Source organism: Gobius niger (assembly GCF_951799975.1).
Source record: "Gobius niger genome assembly, chromosome: 4".
NCBI classification, from domain to species: Eukaryota; Metazoa; Chordata; class Actinopteri; order Gobiiformes; family Gobiidae; genus Gobius; species Gobius niger.
In genome coordinates, this window is record NC_136855.1 from 6,211,889 (window position 1) to 6,238,958 (window position 27,070).

Consider the following 27,070-nt stretch of genomic DNA (forward strand, 5'->3'; position numbering starts at 1 on the left):
GGAAATGAGAGTGACCTTTATACTTTCAGATCAAATGTTATTCACAAGCTCATCTTCCCATGAACCCAAATGGGACGTTTTCAGTTTGTAACTCTGCCTTTGGCTCGACGTTGCCAATTACTGGGATGGTGGAGTAATCGCTTAAGTCCTGTTGCTTAGCATATTCCTAAGATAAAACCCAGGGGATACAGTTGGTGATGAAATTCAACATTACTTTAAAAACCCGCCATGTTTAGGGGAAACAAACAAACATTGTCCATAGATCATTAGCTAAATGAAAAACAATAGAAAAAGTATAGAAAAGAGCTGAGCGGACAATTACATGAGCTGCTGAGTCTCTACTGGTAAATCCATCTGACACAGTGGATTTACAAGAGGTATTCACATATTGTCGACTGGACTGTGTTGATTTAGTTCTTCAGAGAGTCTTCTTGCTCTTTAAGCAAATGACGAGACATAATTTGACTGAAGAGTAAGTAAATCCCCTTCTTTTTGGGTGACAAAACAATGGCCAAAAAAATGAAAGCTCTTACTGCTTTTTTTATGTATAAGCGCTTTTGACTAGTATATATATCCACTGATATATTACAGTGAATATATCATGCACGTAAGGTTTAGAAATAGACTCAAAGACTTTGGGGTCTCAGCATTGATGATGTACATTTTGTAATTTGGAATGATGTCTCTGCCGCCCGGCAGCAATGGGAATAACTGATTGACTGAGTAACTTTCAGTTTCCATTGACAGCATTGTTAGAAGTTCCAGCACAGTGTGATAAATCGATATAATATTGAATTATGGGTATTAATAATGTGGAGGGCAGATTTGTGCTTTCACAATGATGCAGAAAAAAAAATGCTAAATTGAACAGGATCGAGGATTACTCAAAACTGTGGGAAGGTGAAGTGAAATACAATTGTTGTTGTCAGAGGAAACTTATTACATACAAAAAGACGTGGATTTTGCATGATATATTTCTACTTTACAGGGATTTTACTTTTTTAAATGTGAGTAATATCCATTTTGCTCTCCTGCAGAAGGTTACAGACTAAGAAGGCTTCTGTGTTTATCCGTATTGTTAGCGATTAATCATAAACCCCAAAGATGCTACTACCAATTAGCTTTGTAGGGGATAATATTGTAAACATTGCTGAATCACTCCGCTGCCAGGAAGCTGTGAAATTGTATAAACTCATCCATGTGAAGATGAAGTTTAGTTTAAAATGAACTAGAGCGGTTAACAATTGGCATGAAGGGTGTAAAGAGCTATCACTCTGAAAACTGGATGAAAGAGCAAAAGCATCTCACTGGCTTTTGAGCTTCAGAGCGTGTGACATGTCTAAAATGACTCCAGTTTCTGTGTCCTGGTGGTCTGTTGACGGGGTCAGGTTTTCCTCTGTCCCACAGCTGTCAGAAAACCCACACACTGTTACGGTCAGTGAACGCACCGTGGTTTTATCTGCTCCATCGAACCCTGGACCTGCTCTGGACCTGCTCTGGACTCTGGGGTCAGCGAGCCTTGACACACACCCCTCCCCTTCTTTACCTGGACCAGAAACACACCTGTCCGTATACGGCTTTACATTAAACAGCGCCACAGCCACGTTCTGACACATGTAAAACTATGAAATGTTGTTATTGTTGAGTTGATCATATATTTATCTTCCATCCAATTTCAGCGCTCTAACTCTCTAATAACACACTTAGAGCCAATAGAAGAGATCAAATTCTGTTCTCACTGTGTTCATGTTCATATATTTCCATGATTGTCATCTGATTTAATTTTACAAATGCATTTCTTTTGAATTCTTCACTGGGATGACTTTATAAGCACATGTCACAGCTTTCACTCTTATCAAAGGGGAGCAAAAGCAAGGAAGTGGGAGGGGCTTATGGTGAGCGTGCTTTAAAATCAGGAAGTGGAACAACTGGACATTTTGTTTTAGGTGTAGCATTTTCTAAACAACAAAGTGTAAGATAGTGACAAAGTGTGTTTGAGATGATGACCAAATTCCTGCAGAAAGCATAGTGCCTGCTCTTTAAAGGTGAATTATGCAACTTTTAAAATAAGTTGATGTAGTGACCACATGGGTGCTTAGCTTGACACCTTTACTTTCCATCCAGCCTCTTAGACATTCCAGGATCATGTTTGCGTTTTTGACTGTTTTCTTGGATTAAATATACACGTACACATGGAAACGTTCAATTAGCAGTGAAAACCTACCAGCAACCCTAAAACAATTGATCCTGGAGTGTCTTAGAGGCTTTATCTTTGATATAGTATATTATTTGCTGTGGTTTGTTGAAATTTGCAAAAATGTTTAATAAAACGCAAAGTGGTCCAATCAAGTCAAACGCCAAACTAGAATCCAAACTATAGCCAGTGTAGAAACGAACCATGTGTATATTGCTGTTACTTACGTGGGTGCCTCCTTGAGTTGGTCCCCAGAGCTTCTTTATACTGTCGCCTCAGAACCGAAGAGTTGGTCTTGCCCCCCTCCTCCTCAAAGCCTTCCGATTGGTCCCACGGATGATTGTCTGCACCCGTTTCACTTTGATGCCACTTCGATAAATTGCCTCGTGTGCTGTTTTCCGTCTTATGTCTTGTTTGATCAACTCCACCTGTAAAATGTTTAGAATTTTTAGTCACATGTACATCTGATATCTGATTGGCTGATCTTGTGGCTCCGCCTTGCGCCAGCTCCTAACCTTTCTCAGCGTCGATTCCCAATTGGCTTGTTGGCGTTGGCCCATTTTGTGAAGTTTGTCTTGTTGGGTTTTTGTGAATTTTGTCGCTCTCTGAACGATTTTTTGCCGTAATTTGAATCTGAGTCGACGAACTTGTCCTTGTTTCCGATTCGCTCGCTTGAGTTGCAGTGCTTTGCGATTGGTTCCTCGAACGCTTTGTGGTTGGCGTCACAAAACTATGCGTAACTTTTGCAGTAGCAGTAAGTTCTATAGTTGACATTTTCCTTTCGTTTGGTTGGCTTGTTCCCTCTTTTGATCGTCCGTCGGAGTCAACAGACGTTAATGTGGACAAGTCTACTTGGCTAAACTCCTCGGTTGTGCCTGGAACTTCAGTCATAATTGTCATTTTCATATCTTTCGACTCAGTTGTTGACTTGACGGAGCTTGTAAGGTCAATGTCCGGCAATGGCGAAGCTGTTTGGGAAATAGAGGCAGGATCTAAAAAGCTTTTTGGATGGTTTTCTCGCCTTTTCAAAGTTGTAGCTTGAGTCGCGGGCATTGCATTAGTCAACAATACATCAGACTGTAACATTCTGGCACTATTTGACCGAGAAGATGTGGTTTCACCCATTGTAGAAGTTGCAGAAGAGGCAACTCCCATTGTGTTTATGTTTGATTGGGTGCTTGCTGGTTTTGCGACTTCTTTAGATTGTGTTTGACTAGTTGAAGGTTCATTTCCCCCTAGTGTAGCAGCAATTGATTCCAGTGGGCTCGATTTGCTGGTAGACAGTGTGGACAGGCGTTCCTTGATGTCAGACTCTATACTCATTGTTTCTTTAGCCATTGTGGTTGATTTATCTGAAAATGTTCTACTTGTTACGGGCTCCGTGGATGTCGTGAACTCAACGGAAGATGTGGTTCGACTTGTTGTTGAGGGAGCTATCGTTTTGCTAAAACTGGTGGTGGGCTGTAAAGTCCTTTGAGATCGGGTAGAGTGTGTGTAAGTGGTAGTTGAGGTCCTCTGTGAAGTAGAAGAAGGCGATGCGAACAGTGTACTGGTCGTTTGGTTGGTTGTTTCCACTGGAGGGACCTTTGAGGAGAACAAAAAGCATTCGTTAGAAGTTCCTAAACAATATAATACCAAGATTGTGAATTAAACGTGGGACTAAACAATAAAACAGAACGATATCATCACAACTACAAAATGTAAATAAACCATAGTGAAGCTTAAATCATGGATTGGACTGAGTTTGGTTGAGTTGAGGACGTTTGGCTTCTATTCACAGAAGCTTCTTCTTAGTCAGAAAATGAAACAAAAGGCACTTGGGAAGGTTCAAACGCAGCTATCTAAGAAAAATACTTAACTTAAGGATAAGGATAAGCATTTCAAGGTGGAAGAATTTCAGACTAAACCAGGTCTTCATGAGAGGTTGGCGTCAATGGTCACAGAAGAGGCCCTCCGAAGACTTTGCCTGGGGCTCCTCCTGCTGGCAGCTGTGGGAATAACTAAGTTTCAATTCTGATTTACGCCATGGTTTACAGCTTCAGAACGCCGTGCTCAGCGGCTCAGAATCGATATAGTGTGGGATTATGGGCTTTAAAAATGTGGAGGGCAGTTTTGAGTTTATCAAGGACACAATTGTATCCTGGAAGTACAGAAACAGCTACATTTAACAGCTTTGCCCAAGGATTACTCAAAACTGTGAGAATGTAGTGAAATACTACTCCAAGTATGTCTTTAAACCAGGTCTTCATGAGAGGTTGGCGTCAATGGTCACAGAAGAGGCCCTCCGAAGATTTCATTCAGCTTCATTCTGCACCACATTTTCTGACCCCAAGAGCTAAGACGAAGCTTCTGAAAATACGAGCGAAACATCCTCAACTCAACCAAACCCAGTCCAGTTGAAGATTTAAAGTGGACATGTCACGCATACGAGTTATAAAATTAGACTTAAACATAATTTTGGTGCATCAGTATCGGTATTTTAGGTTTAATTATTCTACATAACGTCTGTAAGAATCAACAATAAAATACAGGGGACAGAGCTGGTGAAGACTTTGCCTGGGGCTCCTCCTGCTGGCAGCTGTGGGAATAACTAAGTTTCAATTCTGATTTACAGCTTCAGAACGCCGTGCTCAGCGGCTCAGAATCGATATAGTGTTGGATTATGGGCTTAAAAAATGTGGAGGGCAGTTTTGAGTTTATCAAGGACACAATTGTATCCTGGAAGTACAGAAACAGCTACATTTAACAGCTTTGCCCAAGGATTACTCAAAACTGTGAGAATGTAGTGAAATACTACTCCAAGTATGTCTTTGACTACATACTTTATATAACATTTATATTTGAAACGAGTCATATTTCTCTAGAAATATGAACAGTAGGTGGCACTGTGCAGGTGTACTGCCAATGCCACTGACTCACGACGAGGAAAGTTTGTCCCCGTAGTGTTGCCGTACAGAGGGGAATTTGTTTTTTGAAGCCGCAAAGTTATGTTTTTAACACTTATGTACTATGCTTTGAATACTTTGCTTACTTTTTTTCACAGCAGATACATCAGTGCTTTCACTTATGTAATAATTGTACTTGTTTTGGAGTAATGACTGACCAGTAGAATAGAAGTAATAAAATCAGGTATTTTCACCACCACTGTTGTTTTTAATCAATTTTTCCAACACTTTAGCAGCTCTCATGTCAGTCTTCTCTCTAATGTGCTTGCTCCTGCACCTGAAAATTGTAATTAAGACATTTTTGCCAAATCACGCAGCCCTAATAAAGCCGTCCGCCTTCCTAAACTGTGTCCGAGTTGAGTTGTTTCCCAGAAGGCTGTGGCTGTGAGCGTGGTGTGAATGTGATTCTTGGCCGTTGGCTCGTCTCTCCGGATCGCGGCGCTGACAGATAAAAGTCCAGGTCTCAGGACTCGCTCGGATCCCGTTTCAATGGTTTCAAAGACGGGAGCGAATCCGAGAGAATCCACTCAACACCCAATATTTACTGTCAGCACCTGCGCCGCGGCTACTGCTGCCAGCACAGAGACAGAGGCGACTGAAAACACATACCGACAGAGAGGGCCATGTTAGAGATGGGATCCAAGTTAAGATCTGAAAACTGGCCCTTTCGAGGTTCTAGTGGGAAATACGATGAACGTGTTTTGTACATGTTTCGTTTTGCAGAGCCAACATTACAAATTGTTAAAAGGAAGTCAGAAGGATGCAGCCCTTTTGAAAATTCAGACATACAGAACCATCAAACATTTTGTTTTGCCAATAGCCGTCAATCGTAAGAAGTGAGCTGACAGAAAACCATGCAAAACAGCTGTCAAAGACTGAAGAGAAATCCAGCATGGAGCCACCAGGAATCCATTGTCCACCAGTGGTGTCATTTTCAGAAGCTGTAATCGACCTGAAGTGTCCAATGTGAGAAAAGTGTAAACATAACCACATCACATAAGCTAAAATGTTTAGACTGGATCAGGAATGATCTAAAGCAGGGGCCCAAAGTGGGGCATGCGGGCCAAATTTGGCCCGCCGAAACAATTCTGTTGGCCCGCCAGAGGGTGACCTACTTTTGCCCGGCATGTGGTTAATACTAATTCTCTTCCATTCATCCTCAATGGTAAATTTGGATGCAGTACACTTTTTGGCCACCCGCGTCAAATTGGGGGCGCTGTTTCACTCCTTTGTGGTGTCTTGGTGTTTATCACAGAGCGTTGTAGCATCAACTTTCCCAGTTTTCCAATTTTTATTGTAAAGGTTGTTGACATTAACAAAGGTACATTTTAAAAATGGACTTATAAAAGAATTTATGCTGAACTGACACTTTCAAAATGATCTAATGTTGTATTTTCTTTGCGTTAACAAATGAATGAGATAAAGCCACGTTTTACATTTTGCACTATATTGCTACAATTGTTGATTTTGTTCTACAACAACTAGGTTTTGCCAGAGTTAACATTTGTTAAATGTAAAGGCTATCGAAAAATAAAATAAAGTAACTATTATTATATGCAGTTATATGTGTTTCACGCTTGGCATCGGTGAATTTGGCCCGCGACCCACAGGCACTTTTTTATTTTGGCCCTCGGAGACAGAAAGTTTGGGCACCTCTGATCTTTAAAAGGTTTAATGGACTGATGAGTTCAGAGTGACTCTGGATGGACTTTGTCCCGTACCACCACTTAAGCAACCTCTGAAAACTGGCAGTAGGTTTGGGAGTTGTGTTTCAATTCCACTTTCATCTTGAAATGGTCCAACTAACTCATCTTTAATTATACCTGCTCACTTGCCCCTCCTCTTTTATGCCCATTACTGATCTATCCCATGGATCAGTCCATCCAGAGTCACTCTGATCTCATCAGTCCATAAACACTTGGAAAACTCTGTGATCATTCCTGAACCCGTCTAAACATCTTGTGCTTTTATCAACAATGATCAGGTTTAAACTTTTCTCACGTTTGCAAAGTCTCTCAGCACTGAACACCTTGTACTTCTGGACACCTCAGGTCGGTTACTTACAGCGTCTGAAAAATAATTGTATCACTGGTGGATAATGGATTTTTGCTTGCTTCTTTTAACCTTTACTTTGCATCTTTTCTTTTCATATCAAGAGTGCTGCATCCCTCTGACCAGGTTTTCAGAGTTTTTCAGATGTTTTTTCCTTTCCATTTGGTGTGCGGGAAAATAGCTGAATAATAACTCTGCACCTGATTAAGAGTGTGGACCTGCTTTGACCACACTACCTCTCAATACAAACATCGCCACGACTGAAAATCACAGCAAAAAACTGTGCAGTACGTGATGAATGATGATCTGATAATCCAGGCTTCATATAGGTGGCAGCAAATCAAATGTAGTGTTTTTAATGCCACAAACGCAAAAAATCACAGAGCATATTTGCAAACATTCGATCAACCACAGACAATTTTGATATTCAAGAGCTTATTGGACACGATGGGAAACCTCTGAGCTAAAAAATATGGAAAGTTTCATCCAAAACGGCAGAATGAGGCCATATTTTTTCCGTATTTGAAAAACTGCAGTAAAAACAGTCGATTTAGTCAATATAGGCTTGAATCCAACTTAATACTTTTTGATCCCACAATCAACTTTTCAGCACTGGTCTAAACAATGATACAATGACAAATGCTAGACCTGGAGTCACATCTGCCACATTTGACACAAACGACAAACTTTTCCTCCAACTCTGACAAACCCATCTTGTTTCGCCTCGACTCGGTAACTATGGTTTAGAACAACAGTGTGATTTATTGTTGGAAATATCGAGCGTCGCGTTTCAGTCCCAGGTCAATTTCTGACCCACAATTTTCTCCTTTTTGTCGGAGCCACAATTGCCTCCATTGTGGCTGTTTATGAATGAGGGAGATAACGGCTGCGTGGGTTCGACATCACTCGTGTGCCTGTGCGCGGGTGTGGTGTGTGGGAACGGGGACCGGACCTGGAACACGGAGCCCTTCTTTCTCGGTTTTGGTGCAGATTTTTATCAATTCATCGGTATCAGGGCGAAGTGTACCATAAATCACATTCACATGGGTTTGACGGGGCAGCCTTTTGTTTGTCAGCGAACTTACAAATCTCTGATCTCCACAAGGTTGCCAATGCAGAGCTGTGTTTCTCCTCTTTGCACAGTACTTCACACTGAGCCCTGCTTAGACCTGGTTTAGTCCTGGTTTAGTCTTTATCTGGGATGGAGTTACCGCTCTGCTGCAAAGAGAAACCAAGAGAGAGCGACTCGACTGGGGGGATTTACGGTCCAAGGTTCGGATCTGAGGTTCAGTCCAATAGACCCCATAGACCAAGGGTAGGCAACGTCAGGCCCGGGGGCCAAAACCGGCCCTCCATCATCAAACTCTGGCCCTCGAGATGATTTTGAGAAATATTATGACCCAAATCAGAGATCGAATGCATGTTAAAGTACTCTAGAAATGTGAAAAATACTGTCAATTCCTTCAAATGTCTTAGCAGAGCACCCTTTTAGGCCATAATCCTGAAAGAATAATCATCTAAAGTAAGAAATGACTTAAATTTACTTGAATTAAGAGATTAAATTCAAAGTTTGGGTAGATTTGGTCTGGTCTTAGAGCAGATAAGACCTATTCTTGCCAATGGAACAAGCACGTTTTTAATCTTAATTCAGATTATTTTGCATCATTTCAAGTGAAAAAGAAATGTTTTTTTACAGTAAAAGTTAATTTGTCTGATTTCCAGTAGGATTTCTATTTGTTCGATTGTCATTAGCCTTTTCATCTGATCTTAAATTTACTCAAATTTAACACAAGAAAAACTTTATTCAAGCGATTTTAAGTCATTTGTCTAATTTAAAATGGACATTTTTACAGTGTGTATGATGTACAACACTGGCATATGTAGAAAGTGATGCTTTACGTCAATTTCTTCAATTGGAGGGTCCGGCCCTTGGTCTTTTGACGATGAAGAAAACCGGCCCTCCACCAAGCAAACTTGCCTACCCCTGCCATAGACTGTTAAAAAGAATAGACATCTCCTCCTCACTCCTCCCCGTTTACCACAATGACCACGTTCGAGGGGGAAATCATGGCAGGTTTACAGACTCCTCCTCCCCAGCTTTGACAAAGCATGTTCCTAAAAAGGGCATAAGGGCGGGATCTTCACTGTAGACCCGGCCTCTGCTCCAATGCTAACAGTCCGACCCTCGTTAGTACGAGATTTCTACATTTAAAAATGAAAACCAGACTGGTTTCTTTAATTGTGACTAACCCAGCGTTATCACAGGAGGAATATCTAGCTGTAGAAAGTGTAAGACAATTAGAAACCAGGCTTTAAAGTTGTTTTTAACGTGTCTAAAGCGCAATGCATTCCAATGGGACACTAGCTGCGATATGGAGGTACTACTGCAATGGCGGAGCAAGGGCACAGAGCAGCCAGCGGCCATTGCTTGGTCCGCTAATCTGTGGCCTCTGCTTTAAATCAATAAAGTCTGTCGTCAGTTTCTTGTTGGATCATTTTGTGGCCTGTAGTGGGAAAATTTTCCACAGAAGAGTGGGTTAGTTCTGATGATTTACCCGGGGGTCATATTTTCATTGCCTTCTGGTTACAATATTTAACAGCTGAACATAGTTTGTTACCGACAAATTATCGCATGAACTGCTGCTGTCACTATGTCACTGACACACTGTAGTGGCCAAATATACCACCTGGCCTCTAGGTGTCGCTGCTGTGTTAAACCCTTAACTCCCACCTGAACCGAGCACATTTTCTCCAGTTTGGCTTTACCCCAGTCCAAAAGCTTCTGGAAAAAAGCTGTGGAAATAGCAACAAAACTGAGACGAAAACAATGATGGAAATGTGACAAAAAAGTGATGAAAAATTGATGAAAAAGTGGCAAAAATGTCACAAAAAATAGACAAAAAAATTACAAAAAAATGACAGAAATTTGACAAAAAAAATTGACAAAAAAATTACAAAAAAAATGTGATAAAAATTTGACAAAAAAAGAACAATAATGTGACAAAAAAATGACAAAAATTTGATAAAAAATGTACGAAAAAATGACAAAAATATGACAAAAAATTACTGAAAAAATGACAAAAATGTGACAAAATGTGACAAAAAAATTACAAAAATGTGATAAAAAATTGACAAAAATTGACAAAAAATTGATGGAAAAAATGACAAAAAAGCTACAAAAACATGATGGAAAAACAATCTGATGACGTGAGGAAAAAGATCCTCTCGGTTCAGGCGGGAGTTAAGAGGTTAAAGGTGTGACCTCTGCCTATTTAAGGGGCGTGATGCGTTGCACCTGTGAGGGGAAACAGTCTTTTGACCATGTTACAAGGCAAAATAAAGGACATTTTTAACCATATATTCTGAGTATTGGGTTCATCTATCATTGAAACACGCGTCGGAAACTTCTCCCAAACCGGTGCATCCTAGTGGCTTAGTGGCACAGGGCCATTGGCTCTATACACACTTTTACCTCTCAGTTTTCCTCTCTACTCCGCTTCTGCAGCACTCACACTCAGTCTATAGGCGCCTTTCACTGGGAGCAGAGCGGTGTGAGTCACATGAGAGCGGTTCGAGTTTTTTTTTTAAAAGAATAAACTAGTCTAGACGAGTGTGGGAGCCACTGATGGGTTTGTCGCTAAGAGCAAGCTACAACTGAGCCAAACGACTTCTTGTTTATTACCAGCTTGTATTAATGTCACCGCTTGGATATTTCTTATGAGAATCCTACAATAGATATAGGGACAGTGGCCCGGCAGTAGAGGGATGTCTCCGGTGCAAACCCCGGTCCCTGAAAGCATCATCTCTGACCTGTTTACGGAGTTTCACTGAGAGTAAACAGCACACTCTCACGCTAAACAGTAAAAAAAAAGGTCGATGTGAACGCAGATATGATCCTCACTCGTGAACTGAATATATCCACCGGGACAGGCCCAGGTTCCACTCGACACACACCGATACTGACAACAGCTAACTTCCTGTCCTCCCTTAAAGTTTCAGTAAACAGGAGGCCAAGATTAAGTGAGATAACGGGATGGTTCCAGTTATTGCAGCATTAATATTCCCTCGACACCCCCAGAGGAGAGGGAGAGAGGGAGCAGTGGTTTCAGGGGGGGGAGGGTCCTGCCGGCTCCTCCTCTCTAGTCCTCGTCTGGACCGGGCTCTTGGTTTTTACCTGGTCTCCGAGGGCCGCGGTGTCCCATTTCTCCGCTTTTGTCCCCAGACTCCCACTGCAAGGAGAACAACCACACGTTTGTTCACACGCCACAAAAACATCCCCGACTCAGACGCTGCTGCCCCCCGACACCCGGGTCCCACCGAGTCTCCGCTTAGTCCATGTTCAGTCCACGTTCAGTCCACGTTCAGACTCGGTTTAGCAGCAGTTTAGTCCCGGTAATGTCTCAGTCCAGCACTCACTTGTTGATCTGTTGTTGGAGGTTGACTCTCTCTGCCCCCCACGATAAACAAGCTGAAAAACAGAAAGGACGGTTTGAAGATCCGACTTATACCCTAACCCTATAGAGCACTATATCACGCCATTTTGTAGCAGTAGTTTTAAGAAAGTTTTCAGAAATACAAGCATTTATTTTCATGACTTTTCAATGGAGGAAAGTACCAAACTCCGGCTGGCTGGTGTTGTGAGCATTGTAAAGAGTTTGGTACATTTTTTTTATTGTGACATTGAAGCTAATGGTGTGTTCCCACCAATAAAATGCCCGGTTGCAGTTTGGGGGGGCAGGGTGAGTATTTGTCAGGCTTCCACTCACATTGATGCAACCCCAGCCCAGCCCCAGCAGCTGCATGGGGCTCGTGCACATCATGTTATGGCTCTCTTTGAAATGTTTAACCTCTTAACTCCCGCCTGAACCGAGAGCATTTTCTCCTGTTCAGCTTTACCCAAATCCTGTAGGCCAGTGTAACACCTCATTTGAAAGCTAAGGCCTACAAAACTAAATTGATCTTTTTCCTCACATTATCAGATTTTTTTTCATCACTTTTTTTGTTGGGCAGTCATCTCATTTTTGTCAAATTTTCGAGACTTTTTTGTCACTTTTTCGTCAAATTATTTACATTTTTTGGTCAAATTCTTAACACTTTTTTGTCCATTTTTTGTCACTTTTCGTCCATTTTATTTCTCTCACTTTTTTGTCAAATTGTTGTTAATTTTTGTGATTTTTTGTAAATTTTTTGTAAAATTTTTGTCACTTTTAAGTCAATTTTTTGTCACTTTTTTCACATTTTCATCCTTGTTTTAGTCTCAGTTTTGTCGCTATGTTCACACCTTTTTTCCAGAAGCTTTTGGATTGGGGTAAAGCTGGAGAAAATGTGCTCGGTTCAGGTGGGAGTTAAGGGGTTAAAAGGCTGTGGGTTGTCAATGAAACACCTCAGTCCCTCATCAAACAGCGTGTGGTGCAGTGTCTGGGAGATCATTTCTATTTCTTTTTCCATCACAAAGTTTGTACATTTATCAGGGTAAGGCAAGGCAAGGCAACTTTATTTATACCGCGCATTTCGTACACAAGGCAACTCAATGCACCTAGGGTAATTGATGAAACGGTGGAAGTGAAATTTGTGCAAGGGATGAAGTCAAATTTAGCGAGTCCAAAAACTTTCCAACTCTGAAGAAAAATTCTCCTTCAACAATCTGATGCGCTGCTGGTCAATCTGAGCCAATCACAGCGCTCCTTGTGCTGCTACAGAAAGACGCTGACTCGACAAACGCAATCGCCCAAAACTAGCTTCACCGAGCTCCAAAAAAACCCCCGCTGATTTTATTCACGCCAAACACACGTGTGTCGCTGTCGTAACTCTGCTGAGATCATCCCATTTGTGTAAGTGGGCCACCTGCAGCATCTCGCCTTAAAGTAGTTTAGCTGCTTATTTAGCTGACGTAGCATAATATAGGCAGGAATGTTCCGCAGCGTGGCTTTAACATGAAACAACAGTATAACAGCTAGCCTAAACAATAAATGACAGATATTCCTTATCCATTGAACACAGTGTAGTCAAATGAGCAGGACCAAGCAGCTGTGGTCCACGCAGCCATCTCACAACAAAAGCGCCTTATCCCAGGCACACAGCCTCAGCAGCAGCCCCCGCCTCTGGAGCTGTTCAGGCAGACACCTGCCGCCGGCAAACCAGCGAAACAAGCGGACCATCCATCTGCCAGAGTCTGAGCCATGCTTCAAAAACAATACTTTTTCATTTCAATTTCCAATCCGCTTTACTTCTACAGCGCAGTGGTTCTCATACATTCTCAACCTGGTCTATGAACAGACCACAGCTCTAAAGTTTAAAATAAGATAAGATTTACTCTAAATGATGCAAAGGAGCCAGAGGACCATCTGAAGCAGCCCACGGTGTTATATATACCCTTACCACAGTTTGACAACCCGTTCTTTAGGTGCTGCACACAGTAAAAAAAAACATAACTATGACATAACTTGACAAACATCTGCCGTTTGGGAATACCACACATTTGGTAATGCTAATGCATATAGGAAAATGTCCACACACTCAGAAATGGTATATTTTTTCTTTTATTTCCACTCAAGTCAAATTACTCTGAGGGAGCTGTCTGCCTTTTCAGCTGACGGATCCATTTTAGAGGCTTTTGTCTGGATTGAACTAAATCTGAACAAGCTTCAGAACACGAAGACCATGTCAGTGAGAGATTAGACAATGGTCATCACCAGAGTCACTATGAACATAACGTGAAATACAGATAAAATACAGAGACATATCCACACACAACTGACTCATTGATAGGCAGTGACCCTCTCTGCTCAGAGGAGGGCAAGGCTGGGATAAAGGGGAACTGTCAACGGAGGTCTGGACTTCACTTCTCTCTCTGAACTCAGCTGGGTACACTTCTTGGTAACTTGGTACCTTTGAGACGACTTCTATCTCCATTGTATGCTTTGGCTATATCCACATGTCTGTCCTTCCGTGATACAAAAGAGCTGGGTCATATGCCTTTTATGATTTACTAAAACTATAATATTGTTTAGGCTAATCTTCACTTGTTCTGCTAGCTTTAATAGCCTACCATTTAACACTGCTTTAGACTAATCGTAACCCTTTTGTTACCGAGGCTGTTATCTTTAAATCTTATTTTTCAATATTAATTTAATAATAATGTCCATGCAACCAGTCATTCTACATGTTCTTGTAGCTATATGTACATTTTCATATCTGTTTCCCGCAGCCATTCTAAAGTTTTCACTGTAGTTTTTTTTACCTTGATAAACGAGCGCGAGGCCAATGAGCAGAGTCCTCGTGGTCCCCGCTCGCGGCTCCATCGGTTCAGTAAAGTCCCGCGGTTCAAAGCTTCTCCACGCGCGTCATCACCATGGGTCAGTTCACCGGCTCTCGCGCCGCTCCTCGCGCATCTGCCGCTGCTGCTGCGGCTCCACGAGGCCACAGTCCCCGCTCTCTCACCTGGGCTCATTAGCATAACGCGGGTGCAGAGGGAGGAGGGGCGACAGTTCAGGGATGCACAAGTTCCATTTCGTTAAAAAAAAAAAAAAGTTCCATTTTGTTAGCCACATAGCATAACTGCCCAAGTCATTTTACACTGTTACACTGGCAATAAGAGAAAAACAACGTTTTTCCTAAAAAACGTCTTGTTGCATGTTTTCTAAAATCAAAACAAAATTGAGTAGGCATTTATGCTATGTGGATAACGATTTGTCAATTCAAATGGACAGAATGTTCTACAATAGAGATTGTGCGTGTGATGTCATAACATAAGCAAATTTGTATGTCTGTAATGTTATTCTCGTCCCTCAATTTGAGGTTGTAACTTTGTTATTAGGTTTGATAAGTCTATTCATTTGAGGTTCTATTTCTACTTAGATTTATGGGCATTTATTTATTTATTTATTTACTAACTGTAACCGAGCTAGGGATGGGCGGATCGATACCAAAGAATCGATATATCGATACCAAACAGCTATTTTTTTAAGCATCGATATTGGGCAAAAAGTATCGATACTAATTTGCATATCGTTAGCCACATAGCATAACTCATTTTTGTTTTGATTTTGGAAAACATGTAAAAAGACGTTTTATAGGAAACGCATTGTTTTTCTCTTATTGCCATTTTAACAATACAAAATGACTTATGCTATGTTATGCTATGTGGCTAACGATATGTAAAAAGAAGGAGGGGCAGCAAATATCAACACAAAAGGATGATTTATTTCTTTGTTCTGAGCCAAAACAGTCCACAACAGCAAAGGATTGAACTGAGCCGGGCATATCATTCTGGTTTAGGTTCTGTTTGTCATTTAAGTATTAATTTAAATGTTGTTTATGTATTCAATTTCACATTAGTATTGTTTAATTAACCAGTTAAAGTAATATAATTGTAATAATTAACTGACCAGTTAATTATATATAATAACCAGTTTTAGAGATGTACATTGATTGAAATACATTCACCCACATGAAATGACCAGTGTCGGTATCGATATTGGTATCGACAAAAATGACCCCAAAAGTATCGGTATCGTATCGATTCCAAAAAAGTGGTATCGCCCATCCCTAACCTGAGCCTCCGCTAGTCTCCGCATTTCATGTTCTGAGATTAGGGGATTTTACAAAAAAAATGTCCACCCTCGTCCCTGACCCGTCATTCACTATAGACCCACACTATATAGTAGACCTTTTTTCTTGAACCCCCCCACATGTAGTCGGTAGCTGTTGTCTGCACCTCTGACTTACGCAGCGCACTGGATCTATAATTTCCTACAGCCTGGTCATCGGCAGGAGGAACCTTTACAAACACATGCTGATCTCATGTGTTTCAGGAGGCTGTAAGTGCACAGGTGTCTACAGTCTTCAGTTTAGCAGGAAGTGATGATGACATACACACGCATGGCAGTCAGATCCCTTTTATTTCACATGGATGTTACCTGAATGGATTATAAGAAGCTATCGATCTTTAACAGCTCAAGCTAAGCAGCTAACGTCAGCAGCTTTTCACTGTAATGGTTTACTTGTTCAACAAAATATCAATTAATGACACAAATGAAACAAAACAGATGGGCGAAGATCTTTATTGGGGTTTTCATCTTCAGGTCCCAGATGATGTGGGTAGAGACCAGCATCATCATCATCATCATCTGCACCATCATCCAGTGGGTTGCCAGGGTGATCGTCTGCAACATATTTTCACCGCTTCACTAATTTGATTCTTCATTGGTGAGCACTAGTCTTCTGAATTTTGTTTTAAGCAAACCAAATGCATGTTCTATTGCTACTCTAGCAGTATCGAGTTTGAGATTGAAAGTGTGTCCTGCGTGTCAAATGGCCATTATCTCTATAGGATACTAGAGATAACTGGGATAAAGTGGGTCGTCCCCAATAATATGGAGTCCCTGGGGCGTCATCTTCCAACATTTGGCCGACCTCTGATGTGGCAGAACCCTCTGTCATGAGTGCAAAACTGAGTACATTAATGAAGTTGTTTTCTGTTGTAGTATAGGACAAAGAAACCTTAGAACCAAAAACAATATTTTTGGGGTTTAAAATTGGTATATGACATGTTGGGGAAACCTGCTTCCTGACCAAATCGGTCAGATATTCCTCGATAGGATTCTTGGTTGGTCAATGTCCAAGGACAGGCCAGGACACTTTTTGTTAAAGGTATTTTTGTTTGTGTGGTGATATAGTAATGGGGCAAAAGAGCAGCGATGAGTGCCTGTGAGAGACAGGTGAATAGAACGTTACATATATTTTCATTTATCATGTATATTGTAGTGGTAATAGCTATGGAATGACACCTTCTGAAAGTGAACATCACACATTTGACAGAGAAACAAGGCACAACAGAGAAGCAAGGTGATAAAGCCACTCTTTTTTTGTAACCCTGGTTCACTCCCTGATAATTGTTGACATATTAAATCCATCCCACACTTGGTGATCATGTGACAGTCTGAAGTGACCCTTGAATTCTATTGCAGTGCAGAGCGGGACGATGTCCTCCACATAGTTCTGTATATTTGGGAGAACCCTGTGAAAAGAATAATGATGTCTGCAATATAAGCATTTTAGAGACAAAATAAATTAAATTACTGCTATACCTCAGGTACATCTTTCATATAGCATGATTGTGCATCACTGAAACATGCCAGAATTGTTTTAGCGCTTCACTTTTTTGAGTGGATGAGCCAAGGCTTTCTAATCGCTGCGTCACTGAGACGTCAATAACATCAAGGCTGCGTCTGAAACATCAAATTGTAGCCTCTAAGCACTAACACTAGCAACTAACTCCTTAACCTTTCATTGGGATCGACTGTTAGATCTCTATGCAGTTAGTGAACTAGAGCTTCAGCAGCATTTTGAACAATCCATCCGTCCTTAAACAGGGGAAAGGGAAGTGACATCATCAACAGCTGTTTTTCTTCTTCCATCCATCCATCTTCTTCCACTTTTCCGTTTCCGGGTCATGGGGGCAGCTGTCGGAGTTGCCCAAATCACATTGCACCAGCCCCTTATGGCTCCTCTTGCAGGTGGTGGGTCCACAGAAGGACGGCCTCACGATTAACCGGGCCTGTTGGTCTCTCATAAGGGGCTTCTGAACCGCTCTTTGTCTGACCCGTCACCTAGGGCCTGTTTGCCATGGGAGATCCTACCAGGGACACGAAGCCCCGACAACAGAGCTCCCAGAATCATTCGGGCGCTCAAACCCCTCACCAAGTTAAGGTGGCGGTTCCAGGTTTTTCTTCTTCTTTAAAGTTATAGGTGGAGTGCAGGCCAAACAAAAGTGCATGTCGCCCCCTACTGTATAGTGTCCAACAACAACATAGTGTACAAAAAAAGACGTTTAAGGAGAAAAGTAATCCAAATGATCCATACATTTTCCTTTAGTGTTATTTTATTTCAACAGCTGTTCCATATACAGTGGGGAAAAAAAGTATTTGGTCAGTTTCACATAGACATTCTATTGGATTTTGGCCAAATACTTTTTTTCCCCACTGTAGCTACAGTAGCAAATGATCCATGTGGCTTAAGTTTCTACTAAATGAAAACAAAAGCATTTAATCTGTTTACTGACTTTACTCTTTAACACTGACATGTGACTGAGCTGTGGGGACGACAACATGGATTTTGTCACTTTTATAAAGTTTGGCTTGTGCAGAATCTTAATTTTTAATTATTATTATTTTTATAATTAAATGTGCTCCTGTCAATCAACAGTGGTTGTGCATGAAACACTCGAGGGTGGGGGCGAGGAGGGTGGGGGGGTTTGGTGCAGTGGCTTATGGGATGGCACATAGCTCCTAATCACCGGTTAGTTAGCACCAGAGGTCCCTATGCTAAAGTGGCTATGATAGTTAGCATCAGAGGTCCCTATGCTAAAGTGGCTATGATAGTTAGCATCAAGGCTCCTTTTCCTAACTCCTTCCTAACTGACAGACCAATTCGGAAGCATCTTGCCATGGCGGACACTGACGCACATCTGGTTTGGCGTAAAAGCTCTTACCAATCTGCTCGTTTCAGACACAGCCCTAGTGTAGTTATAGCACCGGGAACAGAATGGCTTCTAGAGCAGCAGATGCTGATGTTTTTGAGTTGCATTTACAACTCCTCATCACGGCATCATGGAGTACACTTACGAACAAAATGTGTGAAATGTGTTTCCTTAACCTTTACAGTTAATGGAGTGTGTTTCAGAAAGCTCTTGTTTCTGTGCTTGTCTGTTTCCTCATGTGGGCGGAGCCATCAGTCCGTCATCTGCGACCTGACACTCGCACACTTGAATCCGATCCACACCCTGTTACCTGCGGTGGAAGAAGGCTGGCCTCTCCTCGACACCATCAGTCTTCCTATGTGGGGACCATTGCACAGACCTGTGCCTCAGCTTGGTTTCCTATGATTTGCAAATACTTACATAGAGCTGGACGATTTGGCAAGAAAATTAATCACAATTGTATTCTCATATTGATCGATGTGATGATCTCGATTATATATTTTCATAATAAAAATAAATACATGAAGCTGGTTCTTGAACTTAGACATCTTTAATACAAACAACAACAAATGCTTCCCTCCCGTTTCATTTAACACAATAATCTTCCATTGTTTCGTCTAAAACTCCAAAACTAGGAGATGGTTCTGCCAAAGAAAATCTGTCGATTATAAAGTCCCGAGTGAATTAATGAGATTGACCAAAGCAGGGATTGTGATTTTGTGTATTTCCGGAGGCTTCTTTCCAGTCGTCAAGCAGCATAGGGAATGAATGGAAGCTCATCGCTCTCTTCTCTTCCGCCGCCGTTGGTGTGAGCTCGGTGTAATGTGATATAAAACGTCACGTGACTTTTCTTAAAGTGATACACTTGGTGACACAGCTCGGCTGAGGCATTGCTTATCAGTGCCTCATCACTACTATAAGATTTGACAAGTGTGCACAATCAATGTACCACACATGGTCATTGTATAATAAATACTTAATATAAAAATACATACACTTTTTTGCTTGTATTTTTGTATCTCATGAACATCACTTATGAATCAGTGCAGACTTCTTTTATAGTCAATTCTGATGGCATCCACACACTTATGAAAAGCTTTTTCTCCATAATGACAGTTTCTTTCCAGACGTTTGTCTCTGATGAACGTGTACACATACTCTCTTTGGATTCATTCTCCATCAGAGTGGAGGTACAGTAGCACAAAGCCCTGGACTGTCCAGACGAGCATCATCTTTGAATACAAAAAAAAAGAGAGGGTGAAAATAGACCAACATCCTTGACGTGTGAGAAATTTTCTAGTACTAGTAGTTCAAATTATGATAATATTGTTTAAATCACTCACCAAGTAGAACTTTGGAGGCCTGTCTACTACAATACCTCAGAAGTTTGAGAGTTTGCCGCTTAGAGTAAAGGAAAATGCCCCAAAGGGAGGTATACCATCTTATCTGGCAACACAAACTGACACAGGTGCGGCAAAATGGATCTTCACCTACAGGTGTATACAGTATGTTCCAAATTATTCCAAAAATTGTATTTCAGTGTCATAAAGGTAAAACAAAATAATAAAAACAAAATCAAACTAATGGATGGTGTTTTGAAATCAGTGAGTATCAGTGAGTAAAGGAACAGGCCACCGTTTTTCCATACTGAGATATGTTCTTACCTGAGCTTAGATGAGCTGATGCGTAGCTGTCTGGTTTTCCACGTTTTCATATGACTCTAACTGTATCTAAATACAGTTAGAGTCATATGAAAACGTGCACGAGCTTGGTCGCTCCGAACTTCATCCCAGTGTGGAGCTATACCTACAGTATGCTGGGAGAGGCTAAATTCTAACATTTGCGTGACTGAGTGCACGCACAAAGACCAGACAGTTATACATCAACTCATCAGAGCTCAGGTAAGAACATCCATCCATCCATCCATCCATCCATCCATCCATCCATCCATCCATCCATCCATCCATCCATCCATCCATCCATCCATCCATCCATTTTCTTCCACTTGTCCGTTAGCGGGTGGTGGGGGCAGCTGTTGGAGCTGCCCAAATCACATCACACCAGCCCCTCATGGCTCCTCCTGCAGGTGGTGGGTCCACAGAAGGACGGCCTCATGGTTCTAACCGGGCCTGTTGGTCTCTCAGGTCAGGACCTGTTTGCAATGGGACACCCTACCAGGGGCACGAAGCCTCCACCAACAGAGCTTCCAGGATCATTCAGGTGCTCAAACCCCTCCACCACATTAAGGTGGTGGTTCCAGGAGGGGTGCGAACATATCGCAGTATGTAAAAACAGTGGCCTTTTCCTTTTATGGAAAAACACCTGAAGGAGGACGTTCCACATTATTAAGTAGACCACCAGTTTATTTTCAAGCAATATGGGGAAGAAAAAGAATCTCTGCTGATGAAAAGCGTGAAATAGTTAAATGTCTTGGACTAGGTATGAAAATCTTTGATATTTCATGAAAGATTAAGCGTAATCATCGTACTGTTCAGAGATTTGTGGCTGATTCAGAGCACACACGGGTTTGTGCAGATAAACATGATGACGGCTTATTCGTAATCCAAATGTCCTCATCCCGTACGTATTCATTCCTCCACACAAGATGTATTTTAATTGACCTAAAAAAAATATAAGTTAATTCTGGCTTCATGTCAGTGAGGAAAATGTGTTCTTTTATAAAGTATATGTAAACATCTGGTTCTCACTGTATGTGTCCGTTGTTATGGAAAAATGTTCCTCAGAAATGAATATTTAATGCCATTTTGAATACGATTTAATGCTTTCAAATTCCTTTTAAATTACATAATTAGTGAAATGACTAATGCTTTTTAATGCCCCCCACGGAAACCCTGCAAAAACCTTAGCCAGTGAAAGCAGAGGAACGGGGTATGTGGAACCAGCCATTATATTTCAGAAATAAAACATTTTTATTTTTATGTACGATTATAGGTTTGATCTTTACATGATGTGAACTTGCCAGAATAAAAACTTGTCATGATTGTTACAAAAAAGAAAATGTACATGTATATTTTGTAGGTCATTTTGTTAAGTAGAAAAGCAGATTATTGGTTGAGTCAGATTTCCTGTTAAATTTGTTTTTTCAGAAGAGGAAACATCCCAAAAATGTGTAAATACTAAAATGTTGTATATATTATACTCATTTTACACAATAACCACCAAAGCATAAAGTAGCTTAACTTACCCCACTGTCCCCAAGTAGAAAGTACAAATTTGAATTATGTTACCAAAAATAGCTTTGCAAACTCTATGAACAGTAGGTGGCGCTGGGAAGGTAAGTAGTCAGTGCTACTGAATGACAATGAGAAATGTACCTTTACTCGACTCCATTTGAAAGATAAATATAAAACTTTCTACTACACTACATTCTTATAAAGGCTCCAGAGTATAACAAAACACCAGTCAAGTAGAGTCAAAAACTCAACATCACTTTCTTTTATTACTGACCACCTCCGGACATCGTCACATGGTTAGCGGCTTGGACCAACAGAACACATGAAATATTCTTCAAATTGAGTTTAATGACAATTCTGGGTCTGCAAACTCAGACGAAATGCCTCGTTTCCACATTTCCTTGTTCTCATGATCCTGAAACTCAAAATACCTCTGTTCAATAAACAAATTATTTTAATTGCACTTGTTTTTTTAATGAATGTTAAATGTATTTCCCTATATAAAGTTGGGAAAAGTCATTGAAGCTTCCCTCTCCAAGTCCCCTTCAACATAATGCATGACTTCTTATTTTAAATCCTTTGAGGCCATACATAAACACATCAGCTCTCTCTCTCATGATGTTTCAGAGACAGTAACAAGTAAACCAGGGGCCTCATTTATAAAGCTCACGTATGAACAAAATGAGGCCAAAACCTTCTGTACCAACTGTTCAACGCCAAAAGTGATGTTTAATCAAGTTTGGTGCACATTCTAAACTGCTCTTTTCTACCTTATTTCCCTCAGAAATGTCAAAGATAAGAACAAAATAAGAATTCCATCTCTGGCTTTGTGTAAAATGTTGAAACGCTTTGTTTCGTTGCTGTGGTGAAGACGTGCACGTACACGTACACTCATGCACGGACACCCGAGCGCGCTGCCGACTGAGAAGCAGGAAAGATCCCTGCAGAACCACTGGATGTTTTTAACCATAGTCTGACCCACTCCTGCAGAGCCACACTGAGGCTTGGTCCAAAGCACAAGTCCACCACTCTGTAGCTCCTGACCCCCCTTTAATACCGTTACAGTACGGATTGTGAAACGCTTGAAAAAGAAAACCGTGATGTGTCCAAAAGCTATAAACCAAAAGGCACATTTTTTTAAGTGTTCAGACTGTAAAGTGCATTACCATAGCGAAATGTAGCTTTAACTTAAAGTGCTGTGCTTCTAAATAAATACTACTTTATAAAAAGTACTAAAAGTTTGTTTACGTTACCTTTTTTTTTTAACCACGAAGGGTTTTATAAATCCCAGTCTTTTTCTCCGTACGTGTGGTTTAAATTGTGTTTGCACGTTCTCTTATAGTCAGAATCTCATGTACAGTTTTATAAATGAGGCCCCTGGGACGTTTAACTCGAGTAACCGGTGCTTCAGACAGTGTAGGAACACGCATCTTCCAATCTAGAGAACTGAGAACTACCCACTGACTACATTATACTGTCCATAGTCTAGATCCAAAATGAGTAAGTGAAATGATGGTTTATTTCAGTCACCATCGAACACACAACATGACTATGAACAATAAGCGAATTGCACATCTCGGGCTACCAAACATTAAACCGTGCTATTCACAGACGGTGAAAAGCCATGATTTGGACCATTTCAATCTCTGGAACGTTGGTTTATTTTCCAGTCGCCGTGGATTTCCTGGTCCACTAAGGTCCACTACTGCTTACAGAACCTCTGTCTCTTCCCTTGGTTTTATAAGGTATTGACCAAATGAATGAGTGCAAGAAATGTCACTTAAGACTAGAGCTGGGTACCGTTAAATGAAACCAGTCTGGTATCTGCAAATAAAAGAAATCAAAGAAAGGTACAGAAAAAAATATGAAATAAATGATTCAAATGTAAAAGAAATTCAACAGAAGGTAAAGAATAAATTCACATTATCAATCAGTTTTATGGTTCTATATGACAAATATTTTTGTATCGGTGTCGGAAAAAGTATCGGTATTGTTAACTCCTTGACTGCCAGCCATTTTCGAATCAGAGAGCTTCCCACTGCCGGAGTTTTTTCATTTCATGAAGACAAACAGAAAATATAGTACTAGGTCTACCAAACTTACCAAACGAAAAATTAGACTCTCTTCTTTCACCTAAAAAAAAAAAGTCCATTCTTTAGTCTGTCAAATCGTCAATGGCAGTCATTGAGTTAAAGTACCAGTATATGCACACAAAATGTAACGGTACCCAGCCCGACTTCAAATTTCAAGTGTTTACACCAATGCCTGTAAGCCTTACGGTTCACGGTTATGGCTCAATATACTTCAGTGGTCACGGTCCGTTCGTTTAGAAGCCGAAATGTAGGAGCCTGACTGACCCACCCGTGTGCAGTTGAGATGTGAACTTCGCTTATAGGGATTTGACTTTCCCTGATCTCTATTATCTACTATAGGCACATAGAATGTCTTGAAACGGTTGATCTTACATATAAAACATTGAGAAATCATATTCGCTGCTCTCATCGTCACTGTCCTGGATTGTTTTGGACTGTTTCCTGTTCTGGGCTGCCACTCTCTTGGGCCGCCCTTTAGGTCGCCCCGTCAGAGGCCGCCTGCACTTGGACTTCGCCGCCTTCCCTTCTTTCTCCCCTTTCCTCTCCGTTTCCCCGTCTGCTCCCGTGTCCTGCGTTTCGCTCGACGTATCCTCCCGTTTGGCGGCGGCGTGGTGTCTCTGCACGTGGCTCTTGAGGCTGACGTTGTGAGTGAAAGATTTGTCGCAGAGTTTACAGGCGTACGGCTTCTCCCCCGTGTGCAGGCGCATGTGGGACTTGAGATGGCTGCCCTGGTTGAAGCTGCGTCCGCACACGGGGCACTTGAAGCCCCGCTCCCCCGTGTGCACCACCATGTGTCTGAGGAACGCCGGCCTGTCCCCGAACTCGGTCCCGCAGATGGCGCACTTGAAGGGGTTCTCGTCCCGGTGCTGCTTGGCGTGCTCGGCGCGGCCTTTGAAAGAGGGGAAAGTCAGTGCGCAGTTGGGGCACCTGTAGGGGTCCTCCTGCTCCTGGTGGATGAGCTCGTGCGCCAGCTTGTCCACCCGGGTTTTGAAGTTGGCGTAGCAGTACTTGCAGGCGTGCTCGTAGGTCTCCATGTGGATGCCGTAGTGCAGTTTGAGGTAGGATTCCGAGACGCATCTCTTGCCACAGATGTTGCAGACGAACGGCTTGATTTTGTGTTCGCACTCGTGAGGCAGCTTCCTGTAAAACATTCCACACTCGGTGCAAAGCTTCCTCTTCCCGGGTTTGTGCTCTGCAAAATATAGAGAAAAAAAAGGGGTTTGAGTCCTGATTTGAGCAGCGGGATAGTGGTGTCATTCATGTTGGAATACCAAGGATCAGGGGAAGAACTGGCCATATGTCCATTCTGAACAGGTCTGGCCTCTCAATTTTCTCCTTAACCGAGCTTTACCCAAATCTAAAAGCTTAAAAGAAAAGCATCAAAATAGCAACGAAAATGAGGACAAAAACGCAACAAAAAAGTGACAAAACGTGCCAAAAACACAACGACAAAGCACTGAAAAAAGCGATGGAAAAGCCACAAAAAGTGTTTTTTTTTTTTTTTTTTACCAAAAAAAACGCAAAGCCACCAAAAAAGGAATGAAAAAGCAACAAAAAACATGACAAATGCAGGGCCAAGGTGACACAATGTTACACTCACTTTTGTAGGTCTTAGCTTTCAAATGAGGTGTTGCACTGTTGCTCTCCAGTCGAGGAGCTTTTAGATTTGGGTGATGCCAAACTGGTGAAAATGGACTTGTACATAAAACATGTACAAAGCCAGGATGAAAGAGTGTTTTTGAGAGTTCACATGGGAGACGACGGATGGAAATTAGCCATCCGTCGTCTAATCCGGTGTTCATTAACATGCACTGGTCCCAACCAAATAAACCAACAACCTAAACTTAACAAAACTTTTGCCGTATTGTTTACATTAGCAAAGTTAAATAAGATTAGATTAGACCAAGTTGATTCTGAAAATTCAGAGGATTTTCTTCCCTGGCCGGTGCCCGACTTCCTGTTTGGTTCGTGTAATTTCTGGGGCTTGATCAAAAAGTGCTGTGGTGTTTAAGGCGCCACCAATAAAAGACAGCGATCTGCCAGGGCCGATTTGCATGGGACAGCTGAATCAAAGCCACACTGACACTTAGCTTTCAAATGCCTCCACCGCTCACAAGCACCTGCTTCATTTATAAGATCCACCCGGGCTCAAAGGGAAACTAAAGACAGGAAAAGCTAGATGTGTTCAGAGCAACAGCGAGACTCGACCAGCCTGCGGACGGGACCATTTCTGACAGTTTAAATCCACCACCTGACCTGAGCACATTTTCTCCAGTTTGGCTTTACCCAAATCTAAAAGATTCTTGAAAAAAAGTGATGAAAAAGCGACAAAAACTTGACCAAAAATGTGATGAAAATGCAACAAAAAGCCAAAAAAGAGAACTAAAAAGTGATGAAGGTGTGGCAAAAATTCGACAACGCAAGGAAAAAGGTTCAAATGTGATTGTGACCTTATGGATTTGGGTAAAGCTGAACAAGAGAATTTGCACTCGGTTAAAGGTATATACTTTTGAGGTTATCGCTTACAGGCATCAACAAAGCCAGGATGATTTGTTAGGGATGTAAACGCAGAAGCTCCAGGTCATGAGGCAAAAGCACCAACCTAGAAGAGAAGAAACCTCCTGTAGATGTGCCAGTGTGGAAGACTCTCCGGCCTCCGCGCTCTCCTCTCCTGAGGACGCTCTGGGCGTCTGCTCGTCGCTGCTTTTGGTCAGAGTTCGAGTGTTGAGCTGAGGAGGCGTCCAGTCGTCGTCAGAGTTCTTTTCATCGGGCCCCGTTTCATCGCTCTCTTCCTCCTCCTCCTCCTCCTCTTCCTCTTCCTCCTCCTCACTCTCCTCTGCAGCAGCCATTTTTGTCGTCCTGTTTATGAAGGGTTTTGTTGTATCATGTTTTAACCCCTTAACCCCCACCTTAACCGAGCACATTTTCTAGTTTTACCCAAATCTAAAATCTTCTCCACTTTACAGCGTAAAGGCCAGTGTCACGCCTTATTTGAAAGCTAAGCCCTGCAAAATGCATCTAAGCTTCTTCCTTGTTTTTGATATCATTTCTTGATCACATTTTTACCTCATTTTCATCACGTTTTCATTGCTTCTTTGTCGCGTTTGGCTGCG

General features: G+C 41.7%; 2 protein-coding genes across 2 annotated transcripts in view; both read right to left on the minus strand.

The window, feature by feature from the left end:
• otog (otogelin) overlaps positions 1–5,764 on the minus strand; it is a gene marked incomplete at its 5' end in the record, with an annotated part of 79,692 nt that extends 73,928 nt beyond the window's left edge. Inside the window, one exon of the mRNA XM_079555515.1 lies at positions 5,749–5,764. Coding sequence (XP_079411641.1) covers positions 5,749–5,764 — 16 coding nt within the window. The remainder of the gene's footprint in view (positions 1–5,748) is intronic.
• An 18,437-nt stretch (positions 5,765–24,201) lies between these two features.
• LOC306961950 (uncharacterized protein) lies at positions 24,202–26,830 on the minus strand. Its single transcript, XM_079554925.1, has 2 exons — positions 26,560–26,830; positions 24,202–25,149 (listed from the first exon to the last, which is right to left on the minus strand). The coding sequence occupies exons 1-2, from the start codon at positions 26,804–26,806 to the stop codon at positions 24,326–24,328; spliced, it is 1,071 nt and encodes a 356-aa protein (XP_079411051.1). The 5' UTR covers positions 26,807–26,830; the 3' UTR covers positions 24,202–24,325.
• Between the last annotated feature and the right edge of the window lie 240 nt (positions 26,831–27,070).

Excerpts from the sequence above, each read along its gene's own strand:
- LOC306961950 (XM_079554925.1), bottom strand. The coding sequence starts at position 26,806 with ATGGCTGCTGCAGAGGAGAGTGAGGAGGAGGAAGAGGAAGAGGAGGAG. Across the intron at positions 25,150-26,559 it reads GGAGGTTTCTTCTCTTCTAG|AGCACAAACCCGGGAAGAGG; the intron begins GTTGGTGCTTTT and ends TATATTTTGCAG.